This window comes from Molossus molossus, unplaced genomic scaffold, assembly GCF_014108415.1.
Source record: "Molossus molossus isolate mMolMol1 unplaced genomic scaffold, mMolMol1.p scaffold_m16_p_22, whole genome shotgun sequence".
Taxonomy (NCBI): domain Eukaryota; kingdom Metazoa; phylum Chordata; class Mammalia; order Chiroptera; family Molossidae; genus Molossus; species Molossus molossus.
In genome coordinates this window covers 32,075,091-32,092,897 of record NW_023425358.1, presented here as the reverse complement: position 1 = coordinate 32,092,897, position 17,807 = coordinate 32,075,091, and the positions used below count along the sequence as shown (strand labels likewise).

Genomic DNA, 17,807 nt, shown 5'->3' with positions numbered 1-17,807 from the left:
GGACCACATATGCCTGGAATGTATTCCTGAGGGATGCCTCGCCCAGAACCAGGGCAGACTGTCTGGGATGCCCTCTCTGGGCAGCCCATCCAGCCCGGAGGCGGGGAGATTGACGCTATGACCCTGCAGCCTCTGTTACAGCTGCTTTCAATCAAAAGGCAGTTTGGGGCTTTCTCAGTGGTGGGTGACGTGTGGGAAAGGAAATGGTGGGCTAGATTCTTGCTTTCTACTAACAACACTTTTGCATTCAGACAAGACAGGAACAGTGAACTCAAATCTCACTACTTTTCACTCTTGGCTTTGCCACCACTTTCAGTCCTTGGCCTTTTGTCCTGTCCTGACCTGGTTATCCTAGTTGTCATTCTCACTTCCTCCCCGTCACCTTACATGGGGACTAGGGAATAAAGAAGTCTCCCTGATTCGATGGGTTCGAAAATGTAGCCATCACAGCTGCCCTCGTTGCTTTTTGAGGAGAGGATTTGTTGACCTCCTTGCTCCATCGTTCTGGAAGTGAATCTCTGCAGGTGTCGTGTTACATTTATCTGTGTATCAGTATTCGATTAACATCTCTCTCTCACATTACACAAGTTCCCTGAGGGGAGGAATGACGTTACTTTTTGATTGCTCCACCTCAGCACCCAGTAGTAGGCACTCAGCACACTTGTTGAATGTATTAATTTTTACGATACGGAAAGAGATAACTCTGTTGGAGCTATTTTAAGCAGGAAGCATCAAGGACAGATGTGTTTTAAGTGGAAAAAATGCTACTTTTCACTGAGCGCGTACTGTGTTCCTAGGCTCCATGCCAAGTTCTTCACTGCCTTACCTCACTTAATGCTCACAACAAAGCCTGTGTCCTATGTAAATAAAATCACATTTTAAGGACAGGGGTGGGAATTAAAATTTAAAGTTAGCACAAAAGGCAAAAATAGTATAATCAAAATGACCTAATGTAAACAGTCATTTCATGGAGAAGTCTTGCATTGCATGCTTACCCTGGACCCTGTGGCTGTTGGGTGGAATGGTAGGGGACTTATGACCTACCCTCTCACTCCCAGCACTTAGGTTTGACTTGAAATTAGGTAACTACGATGTGACTCTACGTTTTAGGGATGAGAAAGCGGCCCCGTGAAGATGATAAGCCGAGGGACAGAGTACAGGCAGGGACACCTAGGTGTCCAATGGTCCTTGTAGGCTGGGGCTGGAGAGCAGGGACTTGGGGCGGGGACGGGATCGCGATGGGGGCTACTGATTCCTCAGAGAGCCAAAGGAGAGCAGTCTAGACGCCATTCTGCATCTCCCCCTTATCCCCAGCCCTTCCCCACCTGGTCACATACCTTCTCTGAGGACTCCAGGTTTCTCTACCCAAAGTTACTCACGGACGTACCTACGTTGCTAGGTTACCCGCCAACCTCAGGAGGCGGGACTCGGAACCTGACTGATTTTCCTTTTCACCATTCAATTCCTCGCAGTTTCTCCCACCTCGAGGCCTGACCAATCAGAGGCATCGTCTCTCTGATCTTCCACCAATAGAAAGGCCCAAAATGTCTCTGAGTTGGCTGAATGAATAAGGCGGGGAGGATGGGAGGAGAAAGGGGCGGAGCTTCTTAGTCCCGCCCCTCCTCTAAGAGGCGGGCAGGGAGTCGTGCGTCGGCAGCGGGCGAGAGCTGGCAAAGAACTTGAGACTTGGCCAATCAGAGCTCCTCATGGCAGCCTCATTAGCGAATAGGCTGCGGCTAACGGGGAATGGGGCGGGGCCGGCGGGGTTGAGGGGACGGTAGGCGGTGTGTGAGAGAGCTGGCGCAGCTGCCGTGGTGGCAGCGGCTGAAGTGGCGGCGGCGGCTGCAACAGTCCGGGCTCGGGGCTTTGGTGGCGGCGGCGGCGCCGGCAGGCTGGGCTGCACGGTGCCGAGCCCGGCGTGCGGTCCGGGTTGCTGGGGCGGCGCGTGTAAGAATCGGAGGGGAGCGAGGGCTGGCTCGAGGAGAGGGCAGGGGTCAGGTGTCAGAGGGCGCCTCGTAAGGGGGTGCCGCTTTGTAGGAGAGTTTGGGAGGCGGGCTGGGCGGGCCCAGAGGGACGGCGGGGAAGTCGTCGCGTGCTTCTCTCCCTCCAGCCCAGGCCGGGGCTTTGCACCCTCTCCTCGTCCCGGCTTGCTTGGGCGACCCCCACGCGGGGGCCCGGGCCCGGGCTGGAGCACGTGGAGCTGGACCTGCACTCCTCTTCCCTCCGCTCCTTCCTCCCCGCTCGTCCCCGGGCGCCCTCAGGCGACCCCTGCGGAGACCCGTGGCGGGTCAGGCCGCAGAAGCAGGCAGCGGTGGCTGCTGGCCCTCTCCTGGGACCTGGCCCTCGGGGTGACCCTTCGCTCTGTGTCCCCTATAGAGCGAGAAGCCCGCAGAGGGAGCACTGGGTAGGACCCAGGCGTCCTGCACTGTGTGACCTTGGCCAAGTCCCTTCCCCGCTCTGGCTTCACTTTTCCCTCTGAAAACTGATCGGCGTGAATGCCTTCGGATCGCAGGACTGGTTCTGGGAGGAGGGATAGGTAATGGTTAAGCGGGAGAACGGGGAGGGGGTGTCCCCTACAGGCAGACTGCCTGGGTCCAAATCTGAGCTCTGCTGCTACTTCCTCGCTTTTACTTACAAGAGGCAGGTTAAGTGCTCCTCTGTGAAGCAGGTTATTTCTAACACCAGCGCTACTGAATGGCAAAATGGTTTTAATCGTCAAAACTAAGTGAAGGATACCAAGAAGTTCATTTACATATCCTCTCTACTTTGACTATGTTTGGAAATATCTGTGGTTAAAAAGTTGAACCCAAAAGAAAAGAAATAAAACGTAATTCTGAAGACAGCCAAATGGTAGTGTCTCGTTTGGGATGGCCTCTTCTGTCTCTCCAGTACTGAGATTTCAAAGCAAAAGAAATCCCCAGATCTGGAGGAAACAAACAAACAAAAAATCTCACAGGAAGTTCGCCGGGTGGAAAGCTACAGGCTTAGCAGCAAGTAGAAGGGCGCTCGCGTTGGCTGCCTTGTTTTAAGAAGATATTGATGCCCAGGGACCTGCTGGGCATTATTCTGATGATTCATGAACGAACTAAATTGCGGGGTTGCCATTCAGTGGGTTAGTCTGGAGGCAAAGTTGATTGAGCCCAGAAGGCCACAGCTTGAGGAAGGAACCTGCTGTTGTTTTCAAGTTCAAAGGTTTGTCATCAGACCTGCTGAGTCTTTGCTTTTCTTTTGGTCCTCCCCAGCAGAAATGGGCATGTGTATAAATAGGAACTGTAACAGGCTAGTTCTGAGTGTTTGAAACTGGGAACTTTTGCTGTGTGATTCCGGACATCAATTTAAAAAAAAAAAAAAAAAAGATTTTTGCCTTGGCCGGTTTGGCTCAGCGGTTAGAGCGTTGGCCCCCAGACCTAAGGGTCACAGGTTCGATTCCGGTCAAGGGCATGGACCTGGGTTGCTGATTCGATCCCCAGCCCTGGTCAGGGCACATGTGAGAGGCAACCGATCGATGTGTCTCTCTCACACAGATGTTTCTATCTTCTCTTTCTCCCTCCCTTCCACTTTATCTGAAAAAAAAAAAAAAAATCAGTGGAAAAATGTTCTCGGGTGAGGATTAACAACAACAACAAAAAATTACTAGAAGAGTCACAGGTACATAGTAAGCACTCACCGAGCGTTAACTGCAATTATTTTAATGGATATATTTTTAAAGTCTTTAAAGTCTTTACAAAACACACACAAACAAGGACAAAGAGGGTTGGAGGTGGAATATCTTAGTCACAATCTCAGTCTCCAGACATGAGTTTCCCCCTCATTTTTAAATGCTGTTATATACTGCAATACTCCACCATTTTAAAGGCTACAATTCAGTGGTTTTGAGTGTATTCTCAAGATTAAGCAACCATCACCACTATCTAATTGCAGAACATTCATTGGCAGTGGTTGTATTTTAATACTTGTCTTTCTTTTTTTTTTTATCCCCCAAACCCTAGAAGATGCATCAAATGGAGGAGTTTCTGAGAAGCACCTCTGGGCCAGTGGCTTTGAAAGGGAGCGCAAAGCAGGGACTGTTTACAGCCCTGGACATCAGATCCTGAGGGTTATAGGAGAGAAGAACATGGCCATGCATTTAGATGACGACGTTCCCCTCATCTTGACCTTGGATGAGGGTGGCAGTGCCCCACTGGCTCCCTCCAATGACCTGGGCCAAGAGGACCTGCCTAACAGAAGTAAGGTGGTAGGGTGGGCTGGGGGTGGGGGTTACGGGACAACTTTAAGGGCCGAGGTGTGAGGTTGGTGGTCTGAGAGTAGACACGTGTGCCTGAATGCCTGACTCTGTGTTTGACCCCTTGGATCTGACACAAACTTCTGGGAGAGTGCAGGGTCCTAATCCTGCACCCCCAATTTAGGGATGCTTCTAGGGGTGCTTGCTTCCCTCAGTGCCTTGCCCCCTCCCCCCACTTGCACCTGAGGCACCTGGCTTTGCTCCTGGACACTTGGTGATGACCTCAGGTACACCTGCTCCTTGGCCAGCTTCCCTGCCCCATTCCTGGTTAAAAAAAGAAACAGATTTCAATACCGGCCTCCGTCTGTCCCAATCTGAAACCATTGGCAGGAAGGCAGGGTTGACTGCTTCGCCCTGCTGGGCTCCATGCCTGCATTGCCCAGGACAGGGTGGAAGGGAGCAAACATTTGTCACAATCCATTGATTTGAGGGTTTGGGGTTTCGCTTTGTCTTCCCCTAGAACCATAGCCTAGCACAAAGTGAACCCAAGAGAGATTGTGAGCTTTAAATTTTTTAAAGTTTAAGTGTGTTTCTGGCAGAATGAGAGGCCTTAAAAACCTTCCTGGTGCTCATCCCAAAGCCATTTGCTTCATTTGCTTGGGCCTTGGGTCCAAAAGAGGCTTAAAATAACTTGCCTTTTATGGAGGGTCCTAAGACGGCAGGAACTAGCACTCTCCTGAGCAAATAGGTGTTTCGCCCGCAGGCTGTGTGCCTGAGCCAGGATGGAGGGGTATTGCTCTCCTGTGGTTCACAAGTGAAGATACTGGGGTCCAGGGAAAGACGAGCCTGGCCCTCCTGTCTCTCTTGTCCAGAGAGAGTTCAGCTGGGTCTCAGGGAGCTCAGCAGGCTCCCCTTGGAAGTGAGGAGGAGAGCAGTGTTCCTGTGGATGGGAGTGTAGTGCGAGGCCTGGCTCCCTATAAACTAGCCTCTCCTTACTTTGCCATGTTCACAGCATCTAGGGTGGCGTACATGGGTGGTCAGGAAGGTTAGAGTGCAAACTAGGGCTGAGAAAGCCGTGACTGATTGCAGGCACACTTCTTAAATGCCCTAGAGCTCGCAAGCTTATGTTCAGCTCTTTCTTATCTGCTAACTTAACTAAGATCCTTTTGCAAGCTAGGCAGTATTCTCGCCTGATGTCGCACAGCCAGCAAGTGGTAGAGCAGAGATTTGAACCCAGGACTGTCTGATTCCAAAGCTCCTTCTCTGACTCCTCCTCCCTTTTATCCTCTCCTCCTCGTCCTCCAACTTCATTTCCTCTTTGTCTTTTTTCTTCATAAGCCCTAAATAAATGTGAGCTTTGGGCCTGGCCAGTGTGGCTCAGTGGTTGAGCATCGACCCATGCACCAAGAGGTCACCAGTTCGATTCCTGGTCAGGGCACATGCCCAGGTTGTGGGCCCAATCCCCAGTGTGGGGCATGCAGGAGGCAGCCAATTGATGTTTCTATCTCTCTCTCTCTCTTCTTCCTCTCTCTCTAAAAGTCAATAAAGAAAAAAAAAGTGTGAGCACTGGCCTTTAGCATTTACATATATTACCTCATCGCATAACCTCAAGATAGAGTTATTGATATCATTTATATTTTCAGAGAAAGAAACGGCCTCAGAAAAGTTAGGTAACTCAGGTCTAAGGTCACACAGCTAGTAAGCAGCTGTGCTGCTCTGATCTTGCCTCTCACGCCACTCTGTAAGTTGCTTTGGGCAAGGGGTGTAATGACTGTGACACAGACTTAACTTCAGGGTAGGACACACCCTAGTAAGGGGGGTGGCCTGTCCATGGCCAACAAGAGAATGATTGCAAGGGAGGGTGGTTGATGTGCTCAGGGTGTGGATCATTCTGGAAATAGGCTGAAGAGTCTAAATCGGAATCCTGGTCAGTGTTGTGGGTGCCACTTTTAAGTCCTTCCAAAGTATCAGAGCTGATGGCAGGGTGTCCAGCTGTCCTCCGGGATCCTGTGGGAAGAGCAGCCTAGTTCTATGTCAACATCGGGTTTTGAACCGATGACGCGGCTTGGTGGGTAGGAAGTAGGCCAAAAAGACAATAAAGCTAACCGTGGACAGGCTGCTAGGGGGACTGTCCTTATCTTGGTGAAGTCGGTGGCTTATTTGGGTTTGTTTCTCAAGAAAAAACAGATATAAATCTGACAGGGTCCAGGGAAATCGTGCTTTCTGCGAGTTCATTAGTGCCTCAGTTTCCTCTCTCACCCTCTTACTGGGTCATTTGCTGAAACCTCTAGGAAGGAGTGGGTGTAATGCACCACGCCTGGCGGGGAAAACAGTAGGACCTCTCTCAGGAAAAAGGCCTGCTCTCCCTTGGTATAGGCCTTTGTAATTTCATGCTCGGATTTTGGCATTGACCTTCTACCCAACTTTCCCCTTCCCTGTTGTCTGACATTCTGTCTAAAACACAAGTCCAACCTGGTAATTTCTCCAACTGAAGCTCCCCAGGACCTTCCTGTCCCCTACGGGATGAAGGCCAAGCCCCTTAAGCCAAAGCTGAGGCCTTGTGTGTTCTAGCACCTTCTAACCTGACCAGTCCCATTTCCTCCCTTAGCCCGCAATGTCACACTGCTTCTGGTTGTGCGAGTCCCCTGTACCTTCTTAAACCTCTCCACCTTGCTGGTAACTCGGTCTGGAATGCCTTTGCCAGCCTCTGGTTTGCTCAGAGCTTCAGTTCTGTCTTGAAAATCCTGCTGAAAATCCCATCTCTTTGAACTTTCCCTTTCTGGCGGCTGATTACTACCCTTTCCTGCTTTGGTACCGTGACGAGGCTCCCGTGAGTATAAGTAGCTTACTGTGTGGTAATTATTTAGCCATCTGATCACCTACTAGGCCCTGAGTTCCATTCGGCTTTACTATCACCTAGCTCAATGATACCTTCAACAAGTCATAGTTCAATAAACGTAGCTGATGCCCAGCCAGTGTGGCTCAGTGGTTGAGCGGCGACCCATGCACCAAGAGGTTGCTGGTTCTATTCCCCATCAGGGCACATACCCAGGTTATGGGCCAAATCCCCGGTGGGGGCATGCAGGAGGTGACCAATCAATCTCTCATCGATTTTTTTTCTCTCTCTCTCTCCCTCTCCCTTCCTCTCTCTCTAAAATCAGTAAAGAAACAAAATTTAAAAAACAAAAAACACAAAACAAAAACCTAGCTGGGTTTCTGGAGCCTTGTAGCTCGTGGGAGTGGCCATCTGAGGGTCGTAGTCAGAGGTCGGCGGCAGCCCCTCCTGCCTCTTCTCCTAACCAGTGGTTTGAGTCTTATTTCTGCCAACAGAGCTGAGTGTCTGGAGGCTGATGAACCCTTGAATATAAGGAGCTGGCCGAATGCAGGTGTAGGTCTTCAGCAGCTTGGTGCTCCCTGGGCACGGGGCCCTGGGAGCTAAGCAAGCTTTCTAGGGCTGTGAGCCTTGACCGAGCCTGGCCTCCGCCTCCACCCGGCAGCTGTCACCAAAGCCTTCCTCTGGCTCAGTGCTTCTGCGTTCCTTGTCTTGGTCTGCTTGGACAGCCGTGACAAGATACCCGACCGGGGGGCTTGCACAGCAGAAAGTTATCATCGCACGGTTCAGGAGACTGGAAGTCTAAGATCAAGGTGTCGGCAGGTTTGGTCTCTTCTGAGGCCCCTCCTTGACTTGCAGATGGCCCTGTTGTCACTGTTTCCTTACGTGTTCATCCCTCGGTCAGTGCCTCTGCTCCAATCCTTTCCTATAAGGACAGCAGGCAGGTTGGATTAGGGCCCACCTGTATGGCCTCATTTCATCTTAATTACCTCTTTACAGGCCCTATCTCCAAATACAGCCCTCGGCTGAGGTCCTGGGGGTTAGGGCTTCAACCTGGGAATTGTAGGGGGACAAACTCAGCCCATAACACTCCTGCCCTTTGCTCGGATGCAGGTACCCAGGAACTTAGCTGCACTGCCTGTGCCCTTTGCTCTTCTCTAGAGATGACCTATGATGGGGCATTATCCCTGCAGGAAACTGGAGGGTTCAGGCTTGTTGTTTCCTTATATGGGCAAGAATGGATTTTCTCCAAGACTCAGACATCACTGGGCTGTAAGGGTGGCTGCCGATGCTAACGAATGACTCATAGGCAGAAGGTGTCAGGTTGATAAAGGAGGCAGGTATGAGCAGAGGTATTTAAAGACTGGCGATTAGGAATCACCTTGAACACAGGTCAGTGGTGCTGGCCTTTGGACAGTGCCGTTTAGAGCGAGCCCATGCCCTGGGCCTCGGGCCGTGGTCTAGACCACCACTGGACACAGTCTGAATGTCCTGGGCAATACGAGGGATTGTCCCCGGGGGATTCTGGTCACACTCAGCTTTTGCTTTCTCGTTGCCTTTAAACTCAACAGCTGTCTAAGATGGGCCAGTACTATGTGCCTTCTCTGGGTGAAGAAGGGATTGGGGGCAAGGGAGGTGACTGAGGCTTGGGCAGGGCACTTAGTCTCACGGGCCACTTTGGTGGTGGTGGTTTGTGGCTGCCAGGTGACAAGCTATGCCTGGATAGGGCTCAAGGTAACAGAGCAGAGGAGAACCTCTCCCTCCTTCACCCTGGTGCCTAGTATGCCATCAGCAGTTACCTGGAACCCAGTGTGATGTCTAGCAATGTGGAAGGTGGCTGTCCCCTCGCAGGGGGTCAACGCGGTGCCCGGCTCCCTTTCGAGTGTTCGTGCTGGCACCGGCTCAGTTGAGGGGCCAGAGCCCTTGGCTTTAGGGCGAGGCAGCCAAGGTGAGCTGGAAAGAGCAGCGGGTGTGTATCCAAGACGCTCAACCCCCAGGTGGGCTCCATTGCATAAATCTTGGCCCGTGGTCCTTTCTCTGACCCAGTGTCCCCAGTGTACTTGCCTAAGAGCGAAGCCCGAGAGACTTGCATAGCTTTTGTCATTTGTGATACCCTGGGTGGTGGAGTGTCAGGCCTGTGGGCTCTGGAGTTGAGCTCCCGGCCTCCCATCCTAGCCGAGAGCGGGGCTCAGCTTCTCCAGGCCTCAACCCCCTATCTGTACAGTAGGATCATGATAGCATCTCCCCGGAGGGCTGTCGGGGAATTGATGAACTCATGTACGTGGTGCTCGACCAGCCATAGGCGTTTTTATCATGGCCAGAGACTGGGCTTGTTCGGAATATCATGGCACACGAGCAGGGGTCCTGAACCCAGGCCAAGATCCCGATCCTTCTGCCTCCCTCCTGGCCCAGCAGGCGGCCCCTGCCCAGCCGGGAAGCGGAGGCAGCATGGCAGCTGGAGACCAAACAGCAATTAGACTTTCACAGCCTCCCAGGGAGTGTGGGCATTTGGCTCCGCCGGAGTCATTCCCCTGGCTTTCTCAGGGCCTCGCCAAGGCAGAACGCCGGGTGTCACCAGGCCGACGGAGGCACCAATTAAAATGAGCAAGCACTCGGCATGCTGGGTTCCAGCCTCGTAACCGAACACGCGAAGCCTTTCACTTCCTCAGCCCTCCGAGTCTTCGCGGGGGATCCTGTCTGTTGCCTCGGGCCCCCCTGCCACGAAATGCCATCTCTCCCCTCCGCACGCAGATAGCTGCCGCGTGGAAATGGCAGCCGTGGCAGCTGGGTGCGGGCAGGAGCGCCGGCTGCACCGCTCTTCACCCGGCGCCTTCGGGGGCCGAGTTCACATTAGCTCCGAGAGTGTTTCATGAGCCAGAACGCTCAACTTCTCAGCCTCCGAGCCGGGAGGGGACGTGGGAAGGTTGGGATGGCTCCCAGCAGTGTGCCTCTGGTGGCTTCTGGTCGCAGTGCCCTCCCCGGGCTGCCTCCAATTAGATGGAGCACAGGGACCCAGGAGGGAAGTCCCTGCTCTGTGAAGGAGCACCGAGGGACCAAGACTGCCCGCATCCCACCCCACGCCCACGGGGCAGCTCCTCGTTCCAGCCCTTCACTGGCTGAATTCCATGGTGTGGACATTTCCTGACTGTCCCTCCGGCCCAAGCCGAGGAAGTCACATGCAAGACAGGTAGTGGCTCACAGGCGCTGAGCCCCTGCCACGTGCCAGGCCGTGCCCAAGGCGCTGTCCTGTGCCGCCTCTCCCACTGGGTCCCCCGCAGGTCTTCCCAGTTGGTGCTTTCACTGCGCTCCTCTGACAGCGAGGAGACAGCTCTGAGGCCGGGACTCACTCAAGCAGGAGGTGCCGCGGCCGCTCTGAGCCTGTGTGTCTGGCTCCCAACCTCGGGCTCTTCACCGAGTGCTGAACACTAGGCTGTAAAGCTCTGTGGAAGCCCTGGCCGGTGTGCTCAGTGGTTAGAGCATCAGGCATGGACCAAGGGGTTGTGGGTTTGATTCCGGTCAAGGGCACGTACCTCGATTGTGGTTTGTTCCCGGCCCTAGTTGGGGTTGTGCAGGAGGCAACCAGTCTATGTGTCCCTCTCATGTCGATGTTTCTTTCTCTCTCCCTCTCTCCCTCCCTCCCTCCCACTCTATGTGAAGATGAATAGAAAAATATCCTCGGGTGAGGATTAAATAAAAAATAAAAATAAAGCTCTGCGGAAGAGGCAGGATTTTAGGGTGAACTTGCTTTGCCAAAAGGAGGCCAGTGTCCATCTTTATCTTCATCTTTTTAAAAACTTAAACCTTTATTTCCTACAAGGCATTTCTTCCAAATGGGAGTTCCGAACCAAGAACTCCCTTGCAAATTGTAAAAATAGCAAAGCTGAGGGGGCTTCACTGCGCACGCTGCGCTGGATCATCACAGGGAAACGAGAGGACACGAGCAAGCGGGAGAAAACACAAACCCCCACGAAGGACAGCCACGGTTCTCCCGCCCTGACACCTACAGCTTTCTCCTTCATGTGCGCCTCCCCCAGCTCTTCTGTGCGTGGGCACTGGGCTAAATTTTACTTCGTGGGGGTTGGAACAAGACAGTTTGGGCTGAAAATGGCAACTCACAGGAGTCGAGGTTTGGGACCGGGAAAGGGAGGACCAGCCTTGGTCAGGGCACGGGACTCGGGGCCAGCTGGTGCTGCTGAAGCGGGTGATTCCCGAGGTCACAGGTTCCCAGGCCCCGCCTCGGGACTTGGCTGGAGAATGTTCTGGGACTGGGTAACCAATTTAGACCATTGGTGCTTGATTGCCTTTTGCGTGGGACCCCCTTTGCCTTCTTCGTTTCTTGTTAAAGGTTCTTATCTAGTTGTAAAAATGCGTAGTTCTTCCTCTTTTCAGATGACTTGTGAGGGTCTGGTTCAGCTGAAGTGACCTTGGAGCCAAGGACCTGAGAGCTCAGCTGTCCCAGGCCCAGGGCACCTGGGACATGGTGTGTGCCCTCCACAGGGGCGGCTGCCACTTCCCTCCGGCCATTCGTGAGCACGTGGATCTCATATTTTCTGATGTTTCAAGAGAAGTCAAGTCCTACGCTTTTAATCAGAAGTCTTCTTACATTTATTTTTTAAAATATTTTTTCCCTTTATTGATTTTAGAGAGAAAGGAAGGGAGAGAGAGATATACAGAAACATCAATGAGAGAGAATATCGATTGACCGCCTCCTGCATGCTCCCCACTGGGGATCGGGCCCACAACCTGGGCATGTGCCCTGACCAGGAATCGAACCTACGACCTCTTGGTGCAGGGGTCGCCACTCAACCACTGAGCCACACTGGCTGAGCGAAGTCTTCTGACTTTTAAATATCAGCAACAGATTTATATTTGTTAAACACAGTCAGCGAGTCAGATCTGGTCAGTGGGCTATCCCTTACCAATTCAGTCTTAGCTTTTTGTTAGAACAAAATAAGAAGGCAGTACAAAAGCAGCCAGTGAGCTGTCCACGGCCCAGATGGTACTCTTCACCTTTGGGTGGAGGCATTCAGTGGCAATCAGAACCGGCTGGGGCATGTCCCCTCTGTCTCTAGGTGCTTTGCTCCGAGAAAGACCAGATTTCAGCCACTTGTGGAGTCGAGGCTGGATCTAGAGAGTGGGCTTCAAGTCAGGCAAGAGAGGATGAAGGGACAGAGCAGGCGGGCGCACCTCCCACGGACGCCTTCAGCTTCCTTTTCTGTTTATTCTTTTCGTCCTCTGTGCTGTGGCTCACAGGATCCTCTCTTTGCCGGAGGCCCGTTTTCCCCTTTCTTCTTATCTGCATTCTGTCCAACTTGACCACCATCTTCTCTGTTCGTGGCCATGGACACAAGCTGGCTGGGAAGTGTTTTAGGTTTGACTTGGCGAGGTGGAATACAGATTCAAGCATTCATTAGGAGTTTAAAAGAAAAGCTGGACAACTAGTCTTCATCTTCTAGTTCTTCTTTTAATCGTGGCCTTCTGGTCAACTGGAAATACTAACAGCGTTGCCACTGGCCGGGACAAAGTTCTTAAGGACCTAGAACAATTGCCACGGAGATCATGAGGAACGGAGCAGACGCGGTGTGGCTCCGTGGGCTGGTTGGCGGCGAAGCGAGTCAGTACGTGACACACCACGCTTGTGGCGCGTGTTTGAGGTTTTTTTTTCTTTACTGATTTTAGAGAGAGAGGGAGGGAGAGGGAGAGATAGAAACACCAACGAGAGAGACAACATCTTTTGGCCGCCTCTTGCATGCCCCCACTGGGGATCGGGCCCACAACCTGGGCATGTGCCCTGACCGGGAACCGAGCTGGCGACCTGTTGGTGCCTGGGTCGACGCTCAACCTCTGAGCCACACCGGCTGGGCTGTGGCGCATGTTTTAATTGTGGAAGGTTTAGGGGAGGGCCAGTTGTCTGTGCGGCTTTGAAGGCCAGTGCAGTTCCTGCCTCACACTAGGCACCCAGGGCACAGTGGGGCAACACTGCACCTCAGCACTCCACGGCTCACCTGGCCTGGGTGGAGGAGGCTGCCTCTCAGATTAGAAGTGTGGGGGCTGCATCTGGCAAGGAGAAAGGAGTCCGTGAAAGACAAGCTGAGAGAGGGCACAGCCGGTGTGGCTTAGTGGTTGAGCATCAGCCTATGTACCAAGAGGTCACTGGTTTGAATCCTGGTCAGGGCACATGCCCAGGTTGTGGGCCAAATTCCCAGTGGGGGGCATGCAGGAGGCAGCCAATCAATGTTCTCTCTCATCGATGTTTCCATCTCTCTCTCCCTCTCCCTTCCTCTCTCTCTAAAATCATTAAAGAAAAAAAAATTTCTTTTTTTAAAAGAAAGAAAGAAAAGCAGAGAGTGGGATGACCATGTTTCGCTGTGTCCCGCCCCCATCTCACCAGGCTTTTCCTGATCCCAGCATGCCCTGCTCTTAGGATCAGAAAGGACCTCCTGTCCTGATGTTCAAAGGCGTGGCTCCTGACTGTATCCCGGCAGATAAGCTTCTGCTTTGTCCCAGGGTACGGACACAGCCCCTAACCAGTCCACTGGAGGCCAGACTTAATCAGGAAGTTCCATCTGCTCAGCAGGAGGCGCGGATCTAACTTCTCCCCCTTCGCAGGAAAGCCTTCATGCTTGTGTCTCTCCTCAGTGGAGAAAGGGGGGTTGGATCTGTCCTTACAACCTCCCTTCATATATCGAGGAAGTGGCTTCTTGGAATACACCTGGGGTATTTGGATTACAAAATCTAAAGCATTTTTGGATCTCTTTCCCACTATATTTTAGCTAGAGGAGCAAGCAATAGCATTATATTGCAGCAGTATTTTTTGTTTGCTTGTTTTTAAAGGCATGATTTAGGGGCTTGGAAGACTCAGCTGTGTTCGGGGCATCTCCTGGGTGAACGTTTTGGTGGCTTCAGCCTGTGTTTGGAGCACTCACCAACATCTCCCACGAGTGCTCTGTGGGGTCCCCCCCGCCCCCCCGCTCCCTGGCCTGGCAATGGATCCAGTAACTGCAAATCAGAATATCCTCTATCCCACCTTAAAGTCTTCTTAGTTTTCCTCAGAGCCAGTCTCGTTACTCTTACTGGACGCAACAAGCAACCAGTCGCAGTCAGAGAGGGTGTGTGCCAACCTGTTTAGTAGCTGGCTATCCTGATAGCCCTTGTGAAGTCGGGATTCATGCCCATTTTTCAGATGTGCAACTTGAGGCTCGGGGAGGGAGTAACCTGCCCAGGCAGACAGTGCAGCCGTGGGCTGCTTGGTTCAGCCCGTGTTGGTGGCCTGCTGAGGACCAGGCCGGCATGGGGTACACCCCCGTCGCAGAGCCCTGCCACCTCCGTCCTCGGGCCTTGCCCAGGCTCTAGTGGCCTTGAAAGTTTTATTAACCCCCAAGTGTAGATAAGGAAACCACAAACTGAGACCTGCTCACTTGGTGAGAGTTAGGCCAAGTCCTTGGATCAAGTGACAGCCTTTGAAGACCAAGTGCCCTGCCTGGCCCCAGATGGCTGGCAGTGGCCCCGGCCCTTTCCAGGCCATGAGCAATTTCCTGGCGGACTGCCCTCCATTCCCTTCCTCCACTCCGGACATCAGAAGCAATAATCAGGCATTTTAAAACTTGGGGCTGCTCCTATGATCTCATTTATTCAGTAATCACACGATCTCGTTTCTTTTCCTTTTTTAAAATATGTTTTTATTGATTTTTGAGAGAGAGAGGGAGAGATAGAAACATCGATGTAAGAGAGAAACATTGATCGGCTGCCTCCTGCACACCCCCTACTGGGGATCGAGCCTGAGACCTGGACATGTGCCCTGACCGGGAATCGAACCGAGACCTCTCAGTCCACGGGACTGCGCTCAATCCAATGAGCCACACCAGCTGGGCTCATTTCTTTTCTTATCTAAACCGCTTTCACTGCCAAATCTCCCGGTGGCTGCTTTTCTCTTGCTTCTGACCTGTCCCCACTTCAGCTGAAGACCTTTGTCCTCCTTTCCTGGGAGCCTTCCCTAACCCTCCCTAACCGGTCAGGGTGGTGGCTGTATTTCCACAGCCTCTCCTAGTCCATACACTGCTGGCGCCTCATCCTCTGCTCTCCATGCACAGAGGCCCCCTCGATACCCAGCCCCTCCCTGCACGTGATAGATTTGATTAATGTCTTTTGTACCGAATCAGGGTTTGCTCTGTGCCGTGATGAATTCCTAAAGGTAGTGAGGAAATGGATTTCTGGTGAAGTAGATAATGTGAAATATGGGCAGGAGGGCTGAGTTTGGCAAATCATCCTGTCCCAGCATGATGAATACCCCTCGGTTCACCCAGTGTTGAGGCGGGTTTTGCCAACCACGTTCCCTTCCGTCAAGGCTTAACCTGTTTGTGGGTTTCTTTCTTGTGTCTCTGTGATGCCCGTTTGAGGTGGTCTGGCTGGGTTGGTCAGGGCAGGAAGGTATAGTGTCGAACCCAGTGTAACACCTGGGTAGGTTCTGTTTTGGGTCCTGATGTTAAGTATAACGGTGCCTCATTCTGGTAGCATGAATTTCGCAAAGGCAGAGACTGTGGCTTTTCTACATATTCCTTGAGTACATAATACATAGTTGTCAAGTAACATATCTGGGAGTGAGTCATTAGGTTCCAGAAACACCCAGGATCCCAAGTGACTCTGTCGGTCATGGCCTCGCCTGTCCCTGAGCCATCTGGGATGACAAGGAGACTCATTGACACGTGATCAGGTCAGAAATAGCCCAGGCAGGGCCTGGCCCCTGCTTCCTGTAGGAGCAGCCTAGTGTTCGGATGTTTAGGGTTCTGCTTTTAGGGCTTTGCTGTTCTCCAGGAGCCCACACAGGCCCCGTAATTGCTGTCTCCTCCCTGCGTGGCTGACTCCCACCTTCCCTCACCCCTCCACTCCCCTACCATCCGTAGGCTGCCTTTCTGTCTTGTTAATCTCTCTTTTTGTTAGATTGGGGTTTTTATTTTTTTCTCTTATTCTTTTAGCTCTTGCTGAAAATCAGCTCAGGCAGAGCGATTGCGCTCCATGCTGGCTAATGGCTTGGAGCCACTCCAAGTTGCCGGATGCGTTGGCTTTCACTTGTGGGTGGTCGTCGACAAGCGTGATGTCTTCTCTCTGTGACTCTCAAGGGTCCCCTCTTCTTGCGGGCTCGGCTGTTCACACTTGGCTGGCCTGCCTCGTTGTCTGGGATCACAGCTTTCACTGCGCACCCCAGAGCCAGACTGGTCGCCTCGACAGGGCTCAGATTTTAACAGAGCCGAAGCCCCGTCAGCCTCCAGGCATGTTGGCTCGTTTGGTTTTGTTGCATGTCGTTTCATGCTGTTTCCTTGTGGGTCAGACACTGCCCCAGGGTGTGTCAGGCTCACAGATCTGGAGAGGGGAGGCTTGGGAGAATTCTCAGGTTGTTAGGAACGTGTGTGTGTGTGTGTGTTCGGGGAGCGAGTCTGTCTGCTGGTACTCTGCAGCTAACCTTTCTTCAGCCTCTCCATCTGTAGCAAAGGATGGGCTTGGATGTCCAGCACCACCTCTCGGTAGCCGTGAACCTTGAATGAGGAGCTGAGCTTCGGTTTCTCCCTGAGTCTCAGTCTCTGCATCTGTAAAATGGGGATAAGAATGCTTCCATTCAGAGATGCTGTAAGGATTAAATGGGAAATTCCCGTAGAACATCGACTTCTGCTGAAGGGGTGCTAGCTGGTTTTGGCATTTTCTTAAGGATCTGGTTGTGGCAAACCGGGGAACAGTCATTCACTTCCTTGACCACCATCGGTGCACTGCAGAGATAAGTCAGCTCCGGTAGCTTCGTCTTCTGCCCACTCTTGAAGATGGCTTCTTGGTTCCTCTTATATTTTTCTTTATTGGTGATGCCTCTTTTGGGCTGCCTTCTGTACTCCATGGAAGGGGAAACTGAGGACTAGGAAGAGGAGGCTGAGCCCAGTGCCAGGCCCCCACCAGCTCCTCCGGGAGCAGCACCAGCCAGGCAAGCCCGGGCCCCTGGGGACGTGACATGCCTCGGCCATCAAGCTCTCTACAGGATGTAGACTTCCTGCCAACTGTACTTCCCCAAGGGCAGAGCTTCTAGCTGTGGCAGATGCAGACGTGGGGGCGTGGCCAGTGTTCACGCAAGCTGGGTCCAGCCCCCCCTCCCCCAGTGCTCCCAGCTAGGGGCTGGAGTGGACCTCTGATCTGTGCCGCGTGGACAGCGTCAGCTGACACCAGTAGCCTGCACGGAGAGCATGGCTGGCCGCCAGCCTTTCCTTTAGCACGGCTGGTCTGCTGACCCGTGCAGGGGCCCAGGGAGTGCCGTGTGCAGTGACAAATGCCTTTCGTCTCCGTTTGCTCCTCTGCCATCCCGCCCCCGTCCCTGTGTGTTCCACAATTAGCATTTCTGATGCTTCCCAGTGAACACGGACAGATGTTCGCACAGGTCCTGCACTGTTCGCTGGGTAAACAAAGTGGAGTTTGCGTGTGTGTGTGTGTGTGTGGCTGTGTGTGAAGCACAGGGCCTTTGAGAGGTGCGTAGTCTTTACAGATTTTTTTTTCCAAAGCATCTGAAGCCCTTTGCACATGGTAGATGCTCAGTAAATACTGTGTGATGAGTGATTGGTAGGAGTGAAAGCCTTTTGTTTCATAATAAACCCAGGGGCACAGGAAGCACAACTGCAAATTAGACCTTGAACTTCACAGACTAGAGAAGGGAGAAATCAGGTTCTGCCTCACCACGAAACTACCAGCAGGCATCTGCAAACCACTTCTTCTCCCTCTGCC

General features: G+C 52.6%; 1 protein-coding gene across 1 annotated transcript in view; it reads left to right on the top strand.

Annotated features, from left to right (window-relative positions):
• The first annotated feature begins 1,768 nt into the window (after positions 1-1,768).
• TPCN1 (two pore segment channel 1) overlaps positions 1,769-17,807 on the top strand; it is a 50,323-nt gene continuing 34,284 nt past the window's right edge. Inside the window, exons 1-2 of the mRNA XM_036276549.1 lie at positions 1,769-1,947; positions 3,990-4,226. Of these exons, the coding sequence (XP_036132442.1) occupies positions 4,115-4,226 (112 nt within the window). The 5' untranslated portion in view covers positions 1,769-1,947; positions 3,990-4,114. The remainder of the gene's footprint in view (positions 1,948-3,989; positions 4,227-17,807) is intronic.